This window comes from Dendropsophus ebraccatus, chromosome 5 (genome assembly GCF_027789765.1).
Source record: "Dendropsophus ebraccatus isolate aDenEbr1 chromosome 5, aDenEbr1.pat, whole genome shotgun sequence".
Classification (NCBI taxonomy): Eukaryota; Metazoa; Chordata; class Amphibia; order Anura; family Hylidae; genus Dendropsophus; species Dendropsophus ebraccatus.
The window spans coordinates 93,186,715-93,206,305 of NC_091458.1; the positions used below are offsets into that span (position 1 = coordinate 93,186,715).

General features: G+C 41.3%; 1 protein-coding gene across 1 annotated transcript in view; it reads right to left on the reverse strand.

Moving 5' to 3' along the window:
• Positions 1-6,065: 6,065 nt before the first annotated feature.
• The window catches only part of ERCC5 (ERCC excision repair 5, endonuclease), a 30,291-nt gene continuing 16,765 nt past the window's right edge, over positions 6,066-19,591 (reverse strand). The window contains exons 11-16 of the mRNA XM_069970733.1: positions 19,170-19,289; positions 17,641-17,854; positions 12,367-12,511; positions 10,185-10,387; positions 8,298-8,380; positions 6,066-6,675 (exon numbers count right to left, since the gene is read on the reverse strand). Of these exons, the coding sequence (XP_069826834.1) occupies positions 6,160-6,675; positions 8,298-8,380; positions 10,185-10,387; positions 12,367-12,511; positions 17,641-17,854; positions 19,170-19,289 (1,281 nt within the window). The 3' untranslated portion in view covers positions 6,066-6,159. The remainder of the gene's footprint in view (positions 6,676-8,297; positions 8,381-10,184; positions 10,388-12,366; positions 12,512-17,640; positions 17,855-19,169; positions 19,290-19,591) is intronic.

The window sequence follows — 19,591 nt, forward strand, 5'->3', positions numbered from 1 at the left end:
AGCGTATACGATGTGTGTACGGTCCGGCCGGGATCCCATTCATCAATAGGCATTGTTCCGCCCCGCAAAACTACAGCCGTAGTTCTGCCGTGAGAACTACGGCCGTAGTTGTACGTTGTGTGAACATAGCCATAGATTGTGGTTACATGAGAGGAGGTTGTCTGTTATTTCTCCCTATCTTCTGAAACAATGTGCAGAAACTGTTTTTTTGTCTGTTTTGGTCTCCCTCTATACATATCTATGGTCAGTTTTAACCGGATACTTCAGTAAGCTTATGTGACCGTAGATCAGGGGTGTCAAACTCAAATACACAGTGGGCCAAATGTTAAAATTTGAAGAAAGTTGCGGGCCAACCTTAGGCTGCATTCACATGTTCCGTGTTTGATCTGTAAATGGTGAATCCCTGTACTGTTTCCCTGCTCCCAGCATGATATTGTAACATCATGCCGGGAGCGGGGAAACAGGTGGAATTTCCGCGGCACTGTAATGAAGGAGCCGCACAGCTGTGTCATTACAGAGCCGTGGAGATTCAAACTGTTTGCCTGCTCCCGGCATGATATTCTTACATCATGCTGTGCGGGGAAACAGCCCAGGACTGGCATTCACCAGCCGTGATGCAGCCTTGATGTTTATTGAAGCACATTCTAAGTGTGCGTGTGGCGTTCCTAGCACTGTCAGAGCGGCATGTGTCTCCAGGTGCTGAACAATATGATAACACTATGATAAGACAACTTGCTATGGCATGCTAAACATTAGATAGGAAGGTAGAGCCCCCTTATATCTGCAATTAAAGGGGTTATTCTAGCAGTTAAAAACGTTTTATATTGTGCTGCAGTTATGAGGAAAAGAATATAAAGCGTATACTAACCTCCCCACACCCGGTGTCCTGCAGCATCTCTGTGTCCCCTGTTGACCGCTTCATAAGCCGCCCTGCATCCCCCATGTCTGCAGTAACCATCCTCTGGTTCCCAACATCTGCAATCTTTACATCTACAATTAACCCTCTCCACCCTCCCCACATCTACCTAGACCAGTCTGTGTCGCAGGTAATCAATAGGCGTACAGCCAATAATCCTGGTAACAGCACATGACTACTGAGGAAGAAATGGGAGTGTGGATTCAGAAACATTGTCTGAATCACGTTTTTTATGGTTTTTAACGGCTTAGAACATAAACAAATTTCCACATTGAATCAATGATTAGAGCCGTCTCCATATTGTCTGAAGGAATTCTCATCACAGGATTGGTAGATTGTTAGGTAATAGCTCCAGGCGTCACATTTATCACACCAGACCTGACTAATACTGCTGAACTGTGACTGGATAACACCTCCATACCAAGCCTGACCAATACCACCATACTGTGACTGGATAACACCGCCATACCAGACCTGACCAATACTGCCATACTGTGCTGGATAACACTGCCATACCAGACCTAATACTTCTGAACTGTGACTGGATAACACCTCCATACCAGGCCTGACCAATACCACCATACTGTGACTGGATAACACCACCACACCAGACCTGACCAATACCACCATACTGTGACTCTGTAACACCGCCATACCAAGCCTGACCAATACCACCATACTGTGACTGGATAACACCGCCATACCAGACCTGACCAATACCACCATACTGTGACTGGGTAACACCGCCATATCAGACCTGACCAATACCACCAAATTGTGACTGGGTAACACCGCCATACTGTGACTGGATAACACCGCCATACCAGACCTGACCAATACCACCATACTGTGACTGGATAACACTGCCATACCAGACCTGACCAATACCACCATACTGTGACTGGATAACACCGCCATACCAGACCTGACCAATACCACCATACTGTGACTGGATAACACCACCACTCCAGACCTGACGAATACCGCCATACTGTGACTGTGTAACACCGCCATACCAGGCCTGACCAATACCACCATACTGTGACTGGATAACACCGCCATACCAGACCTGACCAATACCACCATACTGTGACTGGGTAACACCGCCATATCAGACCTGACCAATACCACCAAATTGTGACTGGGTAACACCGCCATACTGTGACTGGATAACACCGCCATACCAGACCTGACCAATACCACCATACTGTGACTGGATAACACTGCCATACCACACCTGACCAATACCACCATACTGTGACTGGATAACACCTCCATACTACGCCTGACCAATACCACCATACTGTGACTGGATAACACCGCCATACCAGACCTGACCAATACTGCCATACTGTGCTGGATAACACTGCCATACCAGACCTAATACTTCTGAACTGTGACTGGATAACACCTCCATACCAAGCCTGACCAATACCACCATACTGTGACTGGATAACACCACCACACCAGACCTGACCAATACCACCATACTGTGACTGTGTAACACCGCCATACCAGGCCTGACCAATACCACCATACTGTGACTGGGTAACACCACCATATCAGACCTGACCAATACCACCAAATTGTGACTGGGTAACACCGCCATACTGTGACTGGATAACACCGCCATACCAGACCTGACCAATACCACCATACTGTGACTGGATAACACCGCCATACCAGACCTGACCAACACCACCACTCCAGACCTGACGAATACCGCCATACTGTGACTGGATAACACCGCCATATCAGACCTGACCAATACCACCATACTGTGACTGGATAACACCACCACACCAGACCTGACCAATACCACCATACTGTGACTGTGTAACACTGCCATACCAGGGCTGACCAATACCACCATACTGTGACTGGATAACACCGCCATACCAGACCTGACCAATACCACCATACTGTGACTGGGTAACACCGCCATATCAGACCTGACCAATACCACCAAATTGTGACTGGGTAACACCGCCATACTGTGACTGGATAACACCGCCATACCTGACCTGACCAATACCACCATACTGTGACTGGATAACACTGCCATACCAGACCTGACCAATACCACCATACTGTGACTGGATAACACCGCCATACCAGACCTGACCAATACCACCATACTGTGACTGGATAACACCGCCATACCAGACCTGACCAATATCACCATACTGTGAATGGATAACACTGCCATACCAGACCTGACCAATACCACCATACTGTGACTGGTTAACACCGCCACACCAGACCTGACCAATACCACCATACTGTGACTGAATAACACTGACAAACCAGACCTTATGCATCAGCAACCCAGCTGCAGGAAATAACTAGATTTACTTGGTGGGCCAAAAATAATGGCACTGTGGGCCAGAGTTTGACATAGCTGCTGTAGATGGATTTTAGCTGGTTTTGCAGATTAAATGACAGGTTTACAAGTGAGGGGGAGTAGTGAAGGAGCCTGATTTCCACCATTAGATTAGTACTTTCTAATCTTGCTAGAGTGGAAATCAGCCTTCCATACATACACTGACATCTAATGCAAGTAAATGGGAAATCTACAACCCTTTACACATGCATCTGCAAATGTGTGTGCTACAAAAAAAAAAAAAGAAAATAGCAATTATCAGTATTAGTCAGCACAGACTGATAAAAGAAGACTAATTAAAACCAATCCATCAAAAGCAAATATCTCAATCCTAGACTATTAAAACATTAGTTGGCATGGTGTGTGTTTAGCCACTTCTTCATCTATACTCCACCTGGTTAAGGCAGCTGTCTCACTGGGTAGGAAGGAGTAGGCCAAAAGCCAAGCTTCAATATCAAAAAAATATTAGATCAGTGCAAATTAATCTTACAGCCTAGCAAGGTGGAAGAGGCTAGCAGACAGACAAGCGACGTTTGGAGTTTAAGCAGCGGTGGGAGAAAGTTAGAAGGCAGTGGTCCGAGGTCAAACAAAAGCGTGAACAGGTCAGCAGTAGGTTCATATTAAATTTCAGAACATCAGTGGGGAGTTTGCATATAGCTTACTGTAACCATAGGGGACCATCAAACAAATGTATAAACTTTCAGCAACTTTGAACTCCCAACTATCCAGCAACTTGGTGGCCCCTGGCATTAGTAACCTCTGTACATTTAGCTGTAGTTGTACATATCAATTTTTTATACATGGGCAAAAGCAAAGATCTGGTATTTCTAAGTGAGTGTAGAAAGGATTTGCTAACACAGCCTCTTTATACTTACTTATTAAATTATTAAAAAATGAGTCTTTCCTAGGCTGTGTTCTGTATGATGTCAAAAAAAACATACACAAAAAAGCAGCATACTGTAAATGCTAAAAGATAGGTGACAATGGAGTGTATGGAAAATATTAAATGGCATTACTGCTAGCTCTCTGGAGCCGCGGGAGACAGCTCTATAGCAATGAATAGAGCCGCGGGAGACAGCTCTATAGCAATGAATAGAGCCGCGGGAGACAGCTCTATAGCAATGAATAGAGCCGCGGGAGACAGCTCTATAGCAATGAATAGAGCCGCGGGAGACAGCTCTATAGCAATGAATAGAGCCGCGGGAGACAGCTCTATAGCAATGAATAGAGCCGCGGGAGACAGCTCTATAGCAATGAATAGAGCCAGGGGAGACCGCTCTATAGCAATGAATAGAGCCAGGGGAGACAGCTCTATAGGAATGAATAGAGCCGCGGGAGACAGCTCTATAGGAATGAATAGAGCCGCGGGAGACAGCTCTATAGCAATGAATAGAGCCACGGGAGACAGCTCTATAGCAATGAATAGAGCCACGGGAGACCGCTCTATAGCAATGAATAGAGCCACGGGAGACAGCTCTATAGGAATGAATAGAGCCGCGGGAGACAGCTCTATAGGAATGAATAGAGCCGCGGGAGACAGCTCTATAGGAATGAATAGAGCCGCGGGAGACAGCTCTATAGGAATGAATAGAGCCGCGGGAGACAGCTCTATAGGAATGCATAGAGCCGTGTCACAAGCGTTACCTGTGGCTCTATTCAAAACAAAGATGCCGCGGGCCGATGCGGACATTGCTGGGGGGTACAGAGATCGGACCCCCTGCAATCTCTTACTTTCCCCTATCCTGTACATTGTACTAAGGAAATAAGCCTGAAATGCCTTATGCAAGTTGGAATAAATGGCTTGGTAATTTTGGGGTGTATTATACAGAAGTTCTGGATAGGTATGTAGCACCAGGAGCAAGAAAAGGAAAAATAAAAACGGCAACACTCATTATCCAATGTCCAATAGACATAAACTTTGTTTTGGGGCTTCTGATTCAATGAGAAGTAAATTTCACATTACTTGCAGCATATTTGGTTTCTTCTGGCCAAACACACCCTCAATGCTGTCGTATTTTTTTTTTTTTTTTTTTTTGCAGAAATCAATAGTCCAGGCGATTTTAAGAAACTTTGTAATTGAGTTTACTAGCCAAATATGCCATTATCTGCATTTAAAAAGCCTTTTCCCTGGCCCCCCCCCCTCCTTCCTCTTTTCCATCCACTGCAAAAAATCTGAAAATTGTGACTTGTTGCATCAGACGTACTCTGTCTGTTCTAGGGAGAGGGGAGGAGGGAGTTAGTCGACAGCAGAAAGCAGATGACAGAGGATTACAGGCAGGAGCTGGGTGACAGCTGTAATCAGGCTCAGAGAGGTCAGTGCTGACTGTCAGAGGAGATACAGGGTGAGGTATTTGTAGATTAACTCTTTGTTGTCCTGTTTTGGTCTTTTATTTAGCTCTCTCCATAGGAGAACAATGAAGACAGGGGGGAGAGCTTCAAACTGCTTTTCATGATAAAAATGCATTTTTCGGCTAATAAACCCAATTAAAAAGTTTCTTAAAATTGCCTGGACTATTGATTTCTGCAAAAAAAAAAAATTCACGACAGAGACATTTTAAGATCTGTAGTCTTTGGGGAAAGGATCTGACCTGTTGTGTTATAGTCAGATTTGCAGAGACTGCAGATATGATTGTTGCACAAAATGGCACCAATACCAGTTATGTTCCTAATAAACTAACATGGCAGTACCTTATTTAACCACACAGGGGCAAAATACTATGTAAAGTACTTTCAAATGCAGCAAAAGAAATAAACATTATGAGAAAATTAATAGTTCCACAAAATTTATTTATAGAAGATGAAGTAGAAAAAAAGGAAGGCATTCATTTCATGTATATTATATGGATCAAAATTGGTGTTTTTATTTTCTTCTACCCCTCAAAGTTCTGGGTTTTCTTCTGTTTCCCTGAAACACAGGTTTGGCTGCTACTAGCACTACTGCATCTTCATTGTCACTTGAGCTGCTCGTTTCCAGCGTTTCAGGCTTTACACTTGAACCAACATTGCTAGGTTTGCTTGGTTTTGTTGCCTTGTAAGTGTCTGTACATCTGTTGCATTCTTGTGTATCCTTGCCATCACCAAATGATTTTTCATTCTTAGGTGACAAAGATTTCCCTCTAGGCCCAAGAAAGCCACCTTCAACATTCTCAGATGGAGGACTATCCAATACTTTTTTCTTCCCTTTCTGGTTTGCATTTTTCTTTTCCACAAGTGCATACTCTTCCTCCATTAGTCCAGTGGCCTCTTCTACTTCTAGAGCTTCAATATCTCTTTCTTTTCTTTTCATGCAAGTCACTGCTCTGCGCAGTCGTTGACTCTTCACACCTTGAGACTCATGTTTCTCCACCCGAAAGAATGAATCAATCCGGAGCTGGGTCTGTTAACAGAGATGCCAGAAGAATACATCACCTGATAAGCATAAATGAGCACTGCTACCAAGATGGTGCAACTAAATGTCAGAATAATTTAATGATAAAAGGGATACTCTGAGCAAATCTACACAGGGAAGGCAAAGGGTGTGGGAACATAACAATCAGGTTATGCTTACCTGTCCTGGTGCCCCTGCTGCCACAGTGCCACTGTTCACAGTCACCCTTTGGAATCTCCTAATTCCTGTGTCTCCATGATCCCACAGTAACTACCCAGCCAGTCAGTGACTGCAGAGGTGTCCTGCCTGTAGTATCTAATTGTCTTCTGAACAGGGCTGTTACATCATGGAACCAGAAGATACAGTAGACCAGCGGGTGACCGTGAACTAGGTAAATATAACTGCATTTTTATGTTACCACCACCCCTTTCCCTTCCTGGTCTTTTACGTTTGACTGGAGTAAACCTTTAAGATCCTCACTTTTTACTACAGAAATTTTTTAGTATGTTCCCATATGATCTGGGATCTGGTAACACTCTTAATGGAATTGCTGAATACAACCATTTTAATTAATCCCAGTCCCACACCCAGAGTCCCCTCCAGAGTTATATAGGCTAAATTGGGTATGGGGATAGACCTATGGGCACCCATCAACTTGCTAAACAGAAAACAACACATGCATTATTTTTTTTATCCGTCCTAGCCATGCAGGATGGAGGCTTTGCTGGCTTGTTGGACATAACTGAATTCTCCTTAACTCTATTCAAGGTAGCAAATAACTAATGTATTTTGTTCTTGGTTTAGTGTGCAGCAATTTCAAATTTGGCTATGTATTTAAAAGAGCCACTATAAGCTACCAAAAATTCATCATTCATGACCACTAAAAAACTGAATGTGGTCTTGGCAGTATATTTATTAGCATACTAAAATCTAGGCTCTACAGTACATATACAGCAGTATGAGGGAATGTTCACACAGCAGTCTTTAGTAAACTTCCACTGCTGTTGGTTTCAGCAGGTTCATTAGAAGGCGAGCACTACCTAATAAATCTACCACTGTAGCTGATGCCTGCATGGTACATGTAAATATCTATGCCAGCGTAGATTTCCACACTAGTTCTTGCCAATTACTGGCGTAAAACAATCAAAAAGGTGTAACTCTAAGTGCAAATTCTCCCACTATATGTCTAATCAGGAAGGAATATACGAATAACTAAGCCATATCCTGCAGTGTAAAATCTACACAACCAAAATAATAAATAGATGTTTTGGATCCCTGTTGACACCATGATTTTTTTTTTTGCTGTCTTAAAATGTGGAGGGAACCTAGCCTAAGGGCTCTATTACACATAGCCTTTGCCTATGTAATAGGACTATCAGCACATTCGCAAGCAGATGCTTGTTCTTGTGGTTTTGACCAAAGAAAAAAAAACAAAAAAAAACAAAACAAAAAAAAAAAACACTGTAACAGGGGATATGTACCTGACAGCTAATAGTGGCAAAGGGCTGCGCGGCCCATCTGGCATAACTTTTGGGGGAAAAAAAATATTTTTCTAAATCAAAACAACACATTTAATCCACATCCAAAGGTCTCTAATAGGGGAATATATTTTGCAGTGAACAAAGATTTACCTGTTGTGTGTTTAACTGCTTCATCACTGGCAGTAAGATGTCATCAGTCTTGGATCGATACCAGCCAAAGTGGCTCTCGCAAAATGTGTTTGGAGTTAAGAAAACTGATTAACTTTAAGTAATATTTTTTTTACTATTAATGCTAAATCTATCTAACCAGTTATTTTTTGTGAATGCCATAAGTGGATTTAGCAACAATCTACCAAGTCCACAAAACAGAACATTAAAAAGGTCCATATGCTCCATCAATTTCACCTCATATTGTGAAACTTTAGGAGAGTTTATCACCTTATGGTCATGTTAGATAAAGGTAACTGTGCACGTGGGTGTGGTGCAAACTAAAGGAACTGCAGAGATTGGAAGAATAAGGGTCTATTTACACAGAAAGATTAGCTGACAGATTATCTGCCAAAGATTTGAAGCCAAAGCCAGGAATATATTTGAAAAGAGCAGAAATCTCAGGCTTTGCTTTATGACCTGATCTCTGTTTATAGTCTGTTTCTGGATTTGGCTTTAAATCTTTGGCAGATAATCTATCAGATAATCTTTTTATGTAAATGGACCCTAAGGAATTGATCTGCAATTGAATTCTAATGGGAGGTAAGGAATAAAAGTCCCCATACACAATAGTTTGGCCATCAGTTACTGAAAGTCTATGGGGGCTGTAGTAGAGAAGGGCATTTAACCCCCTAATAAACATGCCATAAAAGTAAAACCTACAGTAACCTTATCAACAACTACCCTTGTAAGATGCAGACACTGGCACCACTACCTCCATCCGGCAGGAATAGTGTGGAGGATGGGTGGAGTATTGCACTCAGTGAATTTCTAAGTGCACTAGTGGTGCTCTCTTGCAAGAGTTGTAGTATCGTAATCACATGAATCAATAGAGAGAGAAAAGGAGGCAATGGTACTCACCGTTACATGCTGTATACTTTATTTAGGGTGTAAACTTCACTTTCCATAGTTATTGCAGGTGGTGAGAATGCCAGACACATCCAGCAGACAGCTGTTTCGCGTTCAACGCTGACGAAGTGTAGAACGCAAAACAGCTGTCTGCTGGAAGTGTCTGACGTCGACGCCACCTGCAAAAACTATGTAAAAGTGTAATTTTCACCCTAAATAAAGTCTACAGCACGTAACGGTGAGTGCCCTTGCATCCTTTTTTCTCTCTATTGATTCATCTGATGAACTACATCTTGCATTGTAAAATATGGTCCATTATGTTGAAGAATAAAATACAAATATAATGTCATGTGAAATGAACAATCTCAAAGTGTTCCTGTCAATTCAGGTAGGTTTTAGGGACAGCTCTTGGCTGTGTACATGAGGGGTAGCCGGCTATTATAACTTCTCTTATTATCTCCCTTTGGAGTCTTCAGCTCTGAATTTTAAACTCTCCTTAAGATACTGGTTGAAGACTAGCTGCCAAGTCTTTCAGAAAAAGCACACACAGTAGTGGAGAGCCTGCTCCAATATATCTCTATAGTACACTCGTAAAAGCAGCAGTAGCATGGAAGATAATATAGAGCAGCACTAAGCAGTGGAAGCTGTGAATCAAGCACTGGGGTTAGATACAGCACTTACTACAAGTGGCAGACCTATGTCTGTGTGTGCCTCTCTCCAGCCAAGCTACTTCTCCCATCTCTATAGACCTCTATAGGCAGCTGTAACCTTAAAATACAGGAAGCTGATCAGAGATGGAGCCATCTTTGCAGAGTTTAGAAGTGGTGAGTGTTAGAAAAGAAACCTAGTAGGTGATAAAAGACATATACCCTACAGTTTCTTACATTCACCTGTACCACGGACTACTGCAGTCTACTAGTACCTATATATAAACTTCTCATTCAGAAATATTCTATTACAAAATGTAAATAGATAAAGGATATTCTCGGATTTCATCCAGGTCTGGCCGTCCCCAAGCAAAAGCTCCACTGGAATCATCTACCACAGGCTTCAGATATGCATCAGCTACAGCTGGATTAGGAAATGCAGGATGAAGCTCTAGATTCCGCAATTTCTTCTTCACTTTGGTATCGTGTGGATTAGGTCGGATTTTCTTATTCTCTTGTGCTTCTGCCCACCATTCCCTGCAAGAAATGTAGTCAAGACTTACTAACTAATTGTCTACCCTAACACTTTTCAAGACTGAAGGTACTTAAAAATTGACACTGTCACCACTTTTTGCATTCTGACTTCTTTACACAGGTGTAATGGGTAATATTAGCGGTTTTCATACCTTATTTTATATCATACGTCATGGTGCTTGATCAAGTAAAAGTGATTTTTTTTATCAACTGCAGATTGTGCTAAGTGGGCGAGGCTTCACAGCAACACCACTTATCCCCGCCAACCGTGCCACAGTTGACCCTGCCCCTCTGTGACATCACAGGCACATAGGCCCGCCCCCATAATGCCCATTGGTATGGGCCGACCTAGAGGGGGTGGGGCCTAGACCTTTAGTCCAGCCTGTTCCAATGGTCCTGAGGGGGCGGGGCCTATGTGGGGTGGGTAAACTGTGACGCTGTGGGTGGGGCTAAGTGTTGCTGTTGCCGTGAGCCCCGCCCACTTAGCACAATCGGCAGTTGATAAAAGATCATTTTTTACTTGAACAAGCACTATGATGTATGGTATAAAATAAGGTATGAAAACTGCTAATTTACCTTTTACACCTGTGTAGAGAAGTCAGAATGCACAAAGGGGGTGACAGTGTCACTTTAAAGACTGTTCACACATTGCATTTTTTACGCAATTGAGGGGAAGCTCAATTGATTCTTATGGAGCCACGTCACAGGGGGGCTGGGGTCTCCTCCCACTGGTGGCAGGCCAGCCCGCCTCCAATACGGCCTTCAAAAAAAGGACCGCTGATTTGTCTCTTTCCTTTTCTTGTCTGTTATATGTGATGTATTGTTGCATTTCATAATGTTGCTTACCTCTTCTTATATACGGCATACATTTCTTGCCATATTCTGCGGTGTTGTACTTCTACAGATGATGGTCCTAAATTGTTCATCTTACAGTATGTGGACTTTTTTAATGGACTCAATTTACTGTATGGACAATCTTATTTACTATACACAGACTGAAATTCATCTAATTCTTTCATGATTAGTATTACTTTGTATATTTTATCATTTACTATGGTACTGTATGTTTTCTTGTACTTTATACTCATTTTTGGGGGGTAAGGACTGTGGCACTGGCACCGTTCTATTCACGTGCAACACTTACAGCAAATGTACCTGATAGTACATTCACTTTACTATACTACATTACAGTGCTTTTCGGCATCTGTTTTTTTATTTTATTATGATCCACATCTGGTCTTAGCTTTACAAATTCATCACAACACGGCAACAAAACTGCTCTGTGTAGAAGCACCCTTAGAATAGATTGACGCAAACAGCCATCAACTTAGTTGTGATCTTTGAACAGGATTGGTGGGTGTTTGCCTCAGAAAAAACACAGACTATTCTATTAACTAATTCCATTTTGCAAACCGGTTTATATTTTTTGGCATACAAAAAAAACATCAAAAATGCAATTCAGCTGCATAATGAGAACACAGCCACAAAACCCATGCAGAAGCAGAACACATGGAACTGTAAATGGATACTAACAACACAATTTCAGGTTCACAACCTTTGCAAGTTTGTACCACCAAATTAGTCACAGCTTCTCAACTATGTCTCCAAGCGTCCTCTATAGCCTCCCCCCCACTGAACCAAACACTGTAAATAGTTTCATAATAATTTTTTTCTGACATCTGATATACCTATTATGTTTGATTTGTCTTAAAGGGAAACTAATTTTGATCTCCAGAAAACAGTACAATATTACACTAAAATCTTATCAAGCGATTTAATGATGAAATTTAGCTCACTGATAACTTAATTCAGATTAAGGCTTGGTTCACATGTCGTGCATATGCTGCAGATGTTATGTTATGCTCAATTATTTATATTGACTTACACAGCCTAAAATGTGCAGACAATAGGCAATGTGTGTGAACAAACCCTATAAAGCCTGTTTACACAACCATAAGATTATTGTACGAAAAAGGACTTACCTGAACTTTATCAGAGATTCTAGACCATGCCCAGGAAATTCATTCAGTATCTCCATGGCAGAAACATAGCCGACTGAGGGTATTCCTTCAGTATAGTCACTCCCCATCAGGTATGCTAAATTAATAAGTTTAGAGCGATCTAAGCCTGTAAAAAAAGAGGATTACGGTTAATGGTAAGAGACATAGGTCCTGACTGCAGAATTAACTACAGGATCCCAACTGCTTTACAACATTACCTTAAGGACTGTCTTACAGATAGTCTCTCTCTATAGGGGCTCATGCACACTGAGCGAAAGGCGAAGAATTGAAGAGGAATCCACTCTTAATTTCTGCTTGAAATTCCTCCTGTAAAATATGAACAGAGCAATGTCCCATTGTGTTTAATGGGATTTCCGGTGTTGTTCACACTGCAGAATTTTCAAGCAGAATTTTCTGCTGTGGATCTGCTTTTTGCCCAAAGGCCTCATTCACACAGAGCAAATGCGGTGGAACTCTCCGCTCAAAGAAGTGACATGTCATTTGCCCTCTAAATCACTGACAGCAGGACACAGTACGGCGGGATTCCGCAGTGGAGAGCTTTGCCGCATTTGCTCAGAGTGAACGGGGCCAAAGTAGTAACATGTCACTTCTTTGGGCCGATTCTGCAAGAGAAGTCCTATAGAAGTCAATGGGGCTTGAATTCTGCATGCATTCTGCTCGAATTCTGCTCAAATTCAGCTCCTATGCTACTCCTATTCTGCCAGAGCAGAATAGAAGAGGATTTTTCAAGTAGAAATCTTTCTTCTTCAATTCCTCATCTATTGCTCAGTACGCATGAGTCCTAATGGAGAATCTGCAGAAAGGTCTTCTATCTTCACAGGTGATGTAAAAGATAGTACCATTGCATTAAAATCTGTGCTTGACAAATGCCAAGTTCATGTGTTTGCCTGAATATCACCATTTAATTTATTTATTTATCAAGGACATACAGAATTGTATGTACTATAGTTCAGAGCCACCTCCCAATTTTGCAGTTACTGGACACACAATGGACAGTGGACTTGTTGGCAGAGACAAGCCTGCTGACTTTCTAGAATATAGTGGGGCAGTCTTTCTTACATTAGACTGCAGAGCCCAGAATGCAAATAACTAGAAAAGGCTATAGAAAGAACTCTAGCTCTACAACCTACAGAATTTTGAATGCCCCTATTACAACATAATCATATAACACATCAGAAAACTGATTACATTTATGTGCAAAATTATTTTATGTTTTATATAGATTAAAGCTGTATGTAATGTCTAATACCTGATTTTTTTTTTCTTGGAGTTAAAGGGAAACTAGCATTTTAGACATGCATATATCTGTGCTGCCAGTTTCCAGTTACCTATCACATGAGCATGGTGCAGGTAGCCTTAGCGATGCTCTGTGATCTGATGACTTTGTTTTCCGAAAAGTTTTATTAATTTGTCTAAAACCAGTTGGTATATGAACAAACAATTCCGGGCAGACAACATTAGCCTGTTGCAGCAAGTGAATACAGTTACATATCGAATAAAATGTATAAAACTCAGAACATTTTGTGTCACTCTTATTGCTAATAAACACAATAACTCCCATCATACAATAGCTATCAGTAGTCCGATTCCAGAACCAGAGGGCAACCACCCTTCTAACATCAGCCCAACTTCATATAAACTAAAACTTCTAGTTCCAACTACAAAGTGGAACCGAAGTAAAAGAAGAGAAAAGACGAGAGGAGAGAGAGAAAAGAAAGAAAAAAAGAAAGAAAAAAAGAAAAAAGGGGGGGGGGGGGGATTTTGTAAAGTTCCCTCGCACCTCCTCATGGGAGCTATCTTCCAAAAAGGCTATTGTACTGATCTGTTGTTTTTGGAAAAAAAAAACCCAAACATACTTTATTTTGCAGTGAGAGTGTCATAGAGGTGCGTCTATGACACTGTTGCTCCTGCCCCACTCTTAGGCCATGGCCGTCTCCAGGCTGTGCCTCCTTTTTCAAGAATGTGACAGCCGACTCCTTTTCAGCTACTCTAAAATCCAGTGCAGAATCAAGAATCATTCTCGGAGGAGGAGGGTGCAGCCCGGGGCGGGTGCAAACGGTGTCACAGATCTGCCTCTGTGACATTGTCAGCCCGAAATAAAGATGGCTTTATTCACAAAGCATTGCTAAGGGTACCTAAACGGTGCTCATGTCACTGGTTAGTGAAAGTGGCGGAACAGATATGCATATCCATACTGTTTCCCTTTAAACATCTATGTATAATACATACATAAATTACCATAAACATCACGCAGCAGTGTTAATGAATACATAATTAGGGACAATGCTGAAATCAGAGTATTTTACAAGACCCAAATTCATCATATGCAGAAAAATCCTGTTTAGATGTTGGCTCGAATTACAGATATTTGTTCAGCAGAAAATAAGAGCCCATAATGCTGCATGGACAGATTCAGGACAACAAGGTAAAAAGTGGGAAAAAGATGTTATTCACTGTTTCACATAACTCATGCAAAGAATCGGCTCTGTTCTTTACATGCAGACATGTACTAATTTTGTATAAGCTGCTATGTACAACACACAGTACCCTTCCAATAGTTACATAAACTGTGGATTTTGAATATAGAAAGAACTGGCTATGAATAAGGACTCTAGGCTAAAACATGTAAGCCAGGTGAATAGGTTCTGTGCAATAAATTCTAGCAATGGAGACCTAATAAATATTGTATTTTATAAAGAATACATCTCAGAGTGGGTCTATCCCCATTAGGGTTTGTGTGAAGACCGGGAGCCATACTTTACATTGTGTGCACAGTCTATTTCATGCAGCCGCTGTTCACAGAATAGCAGCCACACAAAATAGACATGACTGTTTTCTGTGTGGCCCCATAAAATCACGGCTATAATATATACAGTGTGTATACACTACAGCTGGCATTTCACAGGGGTTAATGCAATCAGCCGCTGTTTGCAACAATCGCATTTGTTTAATAAAAAATACATTGTGTGAACTTGGCCTTAAGGCGTAAAAAAAAAAATTCCTACTTCGAACAATGGTGGGTGGCTTCAATGTAAAAGGGTGTGGCTTAGGTGTAGTAATTTTTTAGCCAAATTATATGCATCTTTTTAAAAAGTTTAAAACATTTTGTGCAGCTAAACTCTATTCAATAGGTTGTGTTTAAACCACACGTAAAAAAAAATGTGTACATTTATCATACGTTGTTATATATTAACTGGCAGAAAAGTGCAAGCTTGAAAAGGGTTTTAAAAAAGTTGCAAATGATAAATGACCCCCATGACGTACTTAAAATGAGATTTTGCTTGACAGTTTGCACTGCCTACTGAATTATATGATGTGTGCATTAGGGTAAGCACTGTAGGAAGGATAGTGTGCAGCCATCCAATGTTTTAGTTGTTTATTTTACATAATATGGATTCACTAAATCCTAAAGCCTTCAAATGGTTAACAGTTAGTAAAGATCCTACCAGATATACATCTGTTTGGTACAATAAGCTAGCATCAGCTAGTAGAGAGACAATTTTGTAACCTTCCCTTGCTAAGATCTGGGCTCTGTATGCATTATAACCATTAGAACAGAATAAATTACCAATAAAAGGGTTGTTTCTTCTTGATGTTTTTGTCTCTTGCTACTACATTAACTATGTGGTAAGAAAACTTTAAAATCTATTTTAAGAATGAATGTATTCAAAAAGTAGTAAAATGCTTGAGGGGTGTTTTATCTAAAAAGCAATGTTTAACATACGATGGTGCTACACATACAATTAAATAGCAGGAGAAGTTAAGCAGGTAAATATATAGTTTTACAATGTACAAGTATACAATTATTATGTACAGTGTACAATTATTCAGCTTTTGTTGGAAATCCTTGCTCACTGTGGGTTTTGGAGTCCAGTGAGCGGTCCTAATCTACACAGATAGCTGGAAGTCGCTGATTAGGACCACCCACTGGACTCCTAAACCTAGAATGAGCAGGTATTTAAATTAAAACAATACATGTCATACTGAATTCTCCCCCATAACACTACATATAAATTTCCTTAGCATCTCAGGCTTTATAACAATGCTGCCAGATCAGACTGCTTGTTCAGTGTGACAGGTTCCCTTTAAGTATGGCCATAAGCAAACAGTAGCTCAAATGTAAACCATAAACAATACAAAAACTTAAGACAGAGCATGCCAAATACCACTAATAAAGATTTACACCACGAAACACAGTGCCATTTTACACAACAGCTGTTAGTCTTAGCAAGATTTTGCTTTGGATAAATGATATCCTTGGCCTATTTGCTAAGCCCCTTTATAATCAATGCCAACAATTTAGTGACAATGATGTCAAACAGGAACTTCAAAGCATGTCTTCAGTATACACATCATGTATATTTTGTTGTTCTGTAAATAGACTCTGTGATTATTTGATCTGGGACTGGATGCTTTTCCAAGATATTTATTAACAGGTAAGAATACCAATACCAACTTCTCTGCATACCACTAGACTGAAACATGACTAGGAATATTTTAGCCAAAATAGGTACCCGAATAGCATACAGTATAAAGTAAGCAGAGTTAACACTTGGTTAACACAGTCTAGTGGCCGCAGCCAAAAGTTAGAACTCCATCTATTAGCTAGACTTCCATGAGATAAAGTCTGAGGCATAAACATCCATGCACCATTTGCATGTACACCACCCCTCTAAGGCGTGAATCGGTAGATGTACTGTATGTGTGAACACACTGTAGCCCGTTGTTTTTCTTAAAGAGGTTGGCCACTTTATAGTTTAATTGTTCAGTGCAGAGCACTTACTGACAGTAGCTCCCTGTGTAACTCATAGAGCTAAAATCAGACTCCCCTCCTCCAGAGTGTGCTGTCCTGCTCTGTGGTGAGTCTATCCATAAAGTCGAAATGGAGGAGCATGTGACCATGCCCCGCCCCCCAGTGTCCACCACTGACCCTGTATATGCCTATGGAGGACACTGGGGGGCGGGGCATGGTCACATGCTTCCCCATGTCAGCCATCTTATGGATAGAATCCCCACAGAGCAGGGCAGCACAGCCTGGGGGAGGAGAGCCTGATAATAGCTGTATGAGGTACACAGGAAGCTGCTGTCAGTATATACAGTGAGTACAGTTACTAATACTGTACACTGAGCAATTTCACTATAAAGTGACCAACCCCTTTAACAAATACCCAAAATTGCAATAAATTAAGGTCATTTGGGGCAGTGGACATTACTTTTCTAAAAGCATGTACTTACCTAGCTGACTCTGGATATCAGAAAACTGAAAATATTCCACATATTTATTCTGAGAAAAGAAATTCTTGTAGACATGCCGTGCCCCAAACAGCCAGATATCACTATCATCTGTGATGGTGCCTGAGGTTTGGTCAGTCAGGTCTAAAATAGCACATTGAGCTTCTGCCTCCATAGGAGCTACAATGTACGGAATACCAAACAGACGCAAAAGTTCCTAAAGAATATAGATAAAGATATAAGGAAACTTTATTTTGGACATTTAGAATTATATGTAACCTGCTTCAAAAGTTGACATCTTAAAGAGGACCTGTCACCCCCCGTGCCGGGGTGACAGGCTCCCGACCCCCAGTTAGATCCCTTTATACGGACCTCATCCCGCCGAGTCCCGCTGCCGGAGCCGGTCCCGGGACGGAGATATCTCAGTCAGAAGCCAGCTCCATTGATTCTCTATGGACGCTGGACCTCTCTCCAGAGTGCGCGCCCGGGCTTCTGACCAGGATATCTCCGTCCCGGGACCGGCTCCGGCAGCGGGACTCGGCGGGATGACAGGTCTCCTTTAAAAAATTACATTTTTTTCTTTTGTTCTTTAATGAAGTATTCCCATCATGACTGATATACTTACACTTGTAATGCACATCACATTAAATATATTTGCAAACACATTCATACAGAAATCACCCCTCCCCCCCATTCCCGCTCTCCAGTAAAAAGTATCTGCCATGTAGGAAATTCTCCAGTAGGTAGTGCTCACTGCCACCCCCTCCCCCGGGAAATAATATCCTCCAAGTTGGTAATTCCCCTACTGGTAGCCCTCCCCTATGTAGCCAATTGTTTTTGTGAAGACTTTAGAAGAAAAGGATTTAGGGGTAGTGATTACTGACAGTGCAGCTCAGGGATAGAGACCATGGAGCACTTAGTATGTGACTGTTTATTTACAAAACAGGTCTGGGCCACACTGTCCTATGAGTGACAGCTCCCACACCTCAGAGAGCAGATATATGCCATGATAATGTATGGTCTGTTTTCTGAGGTTCTTACTATGTACCTTGTATGTTATTAATGCTGTGCGTATTGACCATCTATGGGGGGCCCGATGCCACCTGACAATGAGCAGAGAGGATCTGTCTGTAAGTACAGTCATCCAGAACATCAAGAAATCTCTACATGGGGTATATGAGACGAATAAAAAGATAAATTCTGACAACGTGTTCTGGAGACATGTTCACACCTCAGCTTTTGTTTAATGGCTAAAGAAGTTCTTTGATTTCCTTACTAATTTATTTTGAATATTTAAAATATTTTGTAAATATTGTTACAAATTTTCAAGAAAAAGACTGACTACTGACAGTCACAATAAAAAAGAGAAAATATATATATTATCTCGACAATCTTCTATGTTTTTATACAGCAGGGATACTGCTGGTGAGTTAGAATGACATGTTTTGCTGGAGTGCTTAATAAAGCAACCACAAACTAGTTTGTAAAGCCACAAAAACATAGATTATTAATAAATGAGTAAACATACTAACCTGGCTTTCTAGGTACATCTGTCCGGTCACAGAAGCAGCAACACGTTCCTGTTGCTGCCTCTGTGCCTGAAGTGACGTTTGCTGAACCAACAGATTGTTCTCCAGTGACTCTAGTTCCTCCTGCAAGAAAATGAAAGTTTTTTTTTAGCAATGTAATATAACACAATGGCCTAGAGTTATCAATCTACCTGAAACCAAAATGGTCTCGTGTTGCCCATAGCAACCAATCAGAGCTTAGCTTTCATTTTACCAAAAAGTCCATTCCATGTCATTCTCTATATGAGGATTTAACTAGTAATGTCTTTTTGTTTTCTTACATAATTTGCTGCCATTTTTACTCTTGGAACACAACTTTCACGTTCAGTAGAGATCGAACACAACATATGCTTATGGTTATGACATCTATAGTCATTCAGACCTTC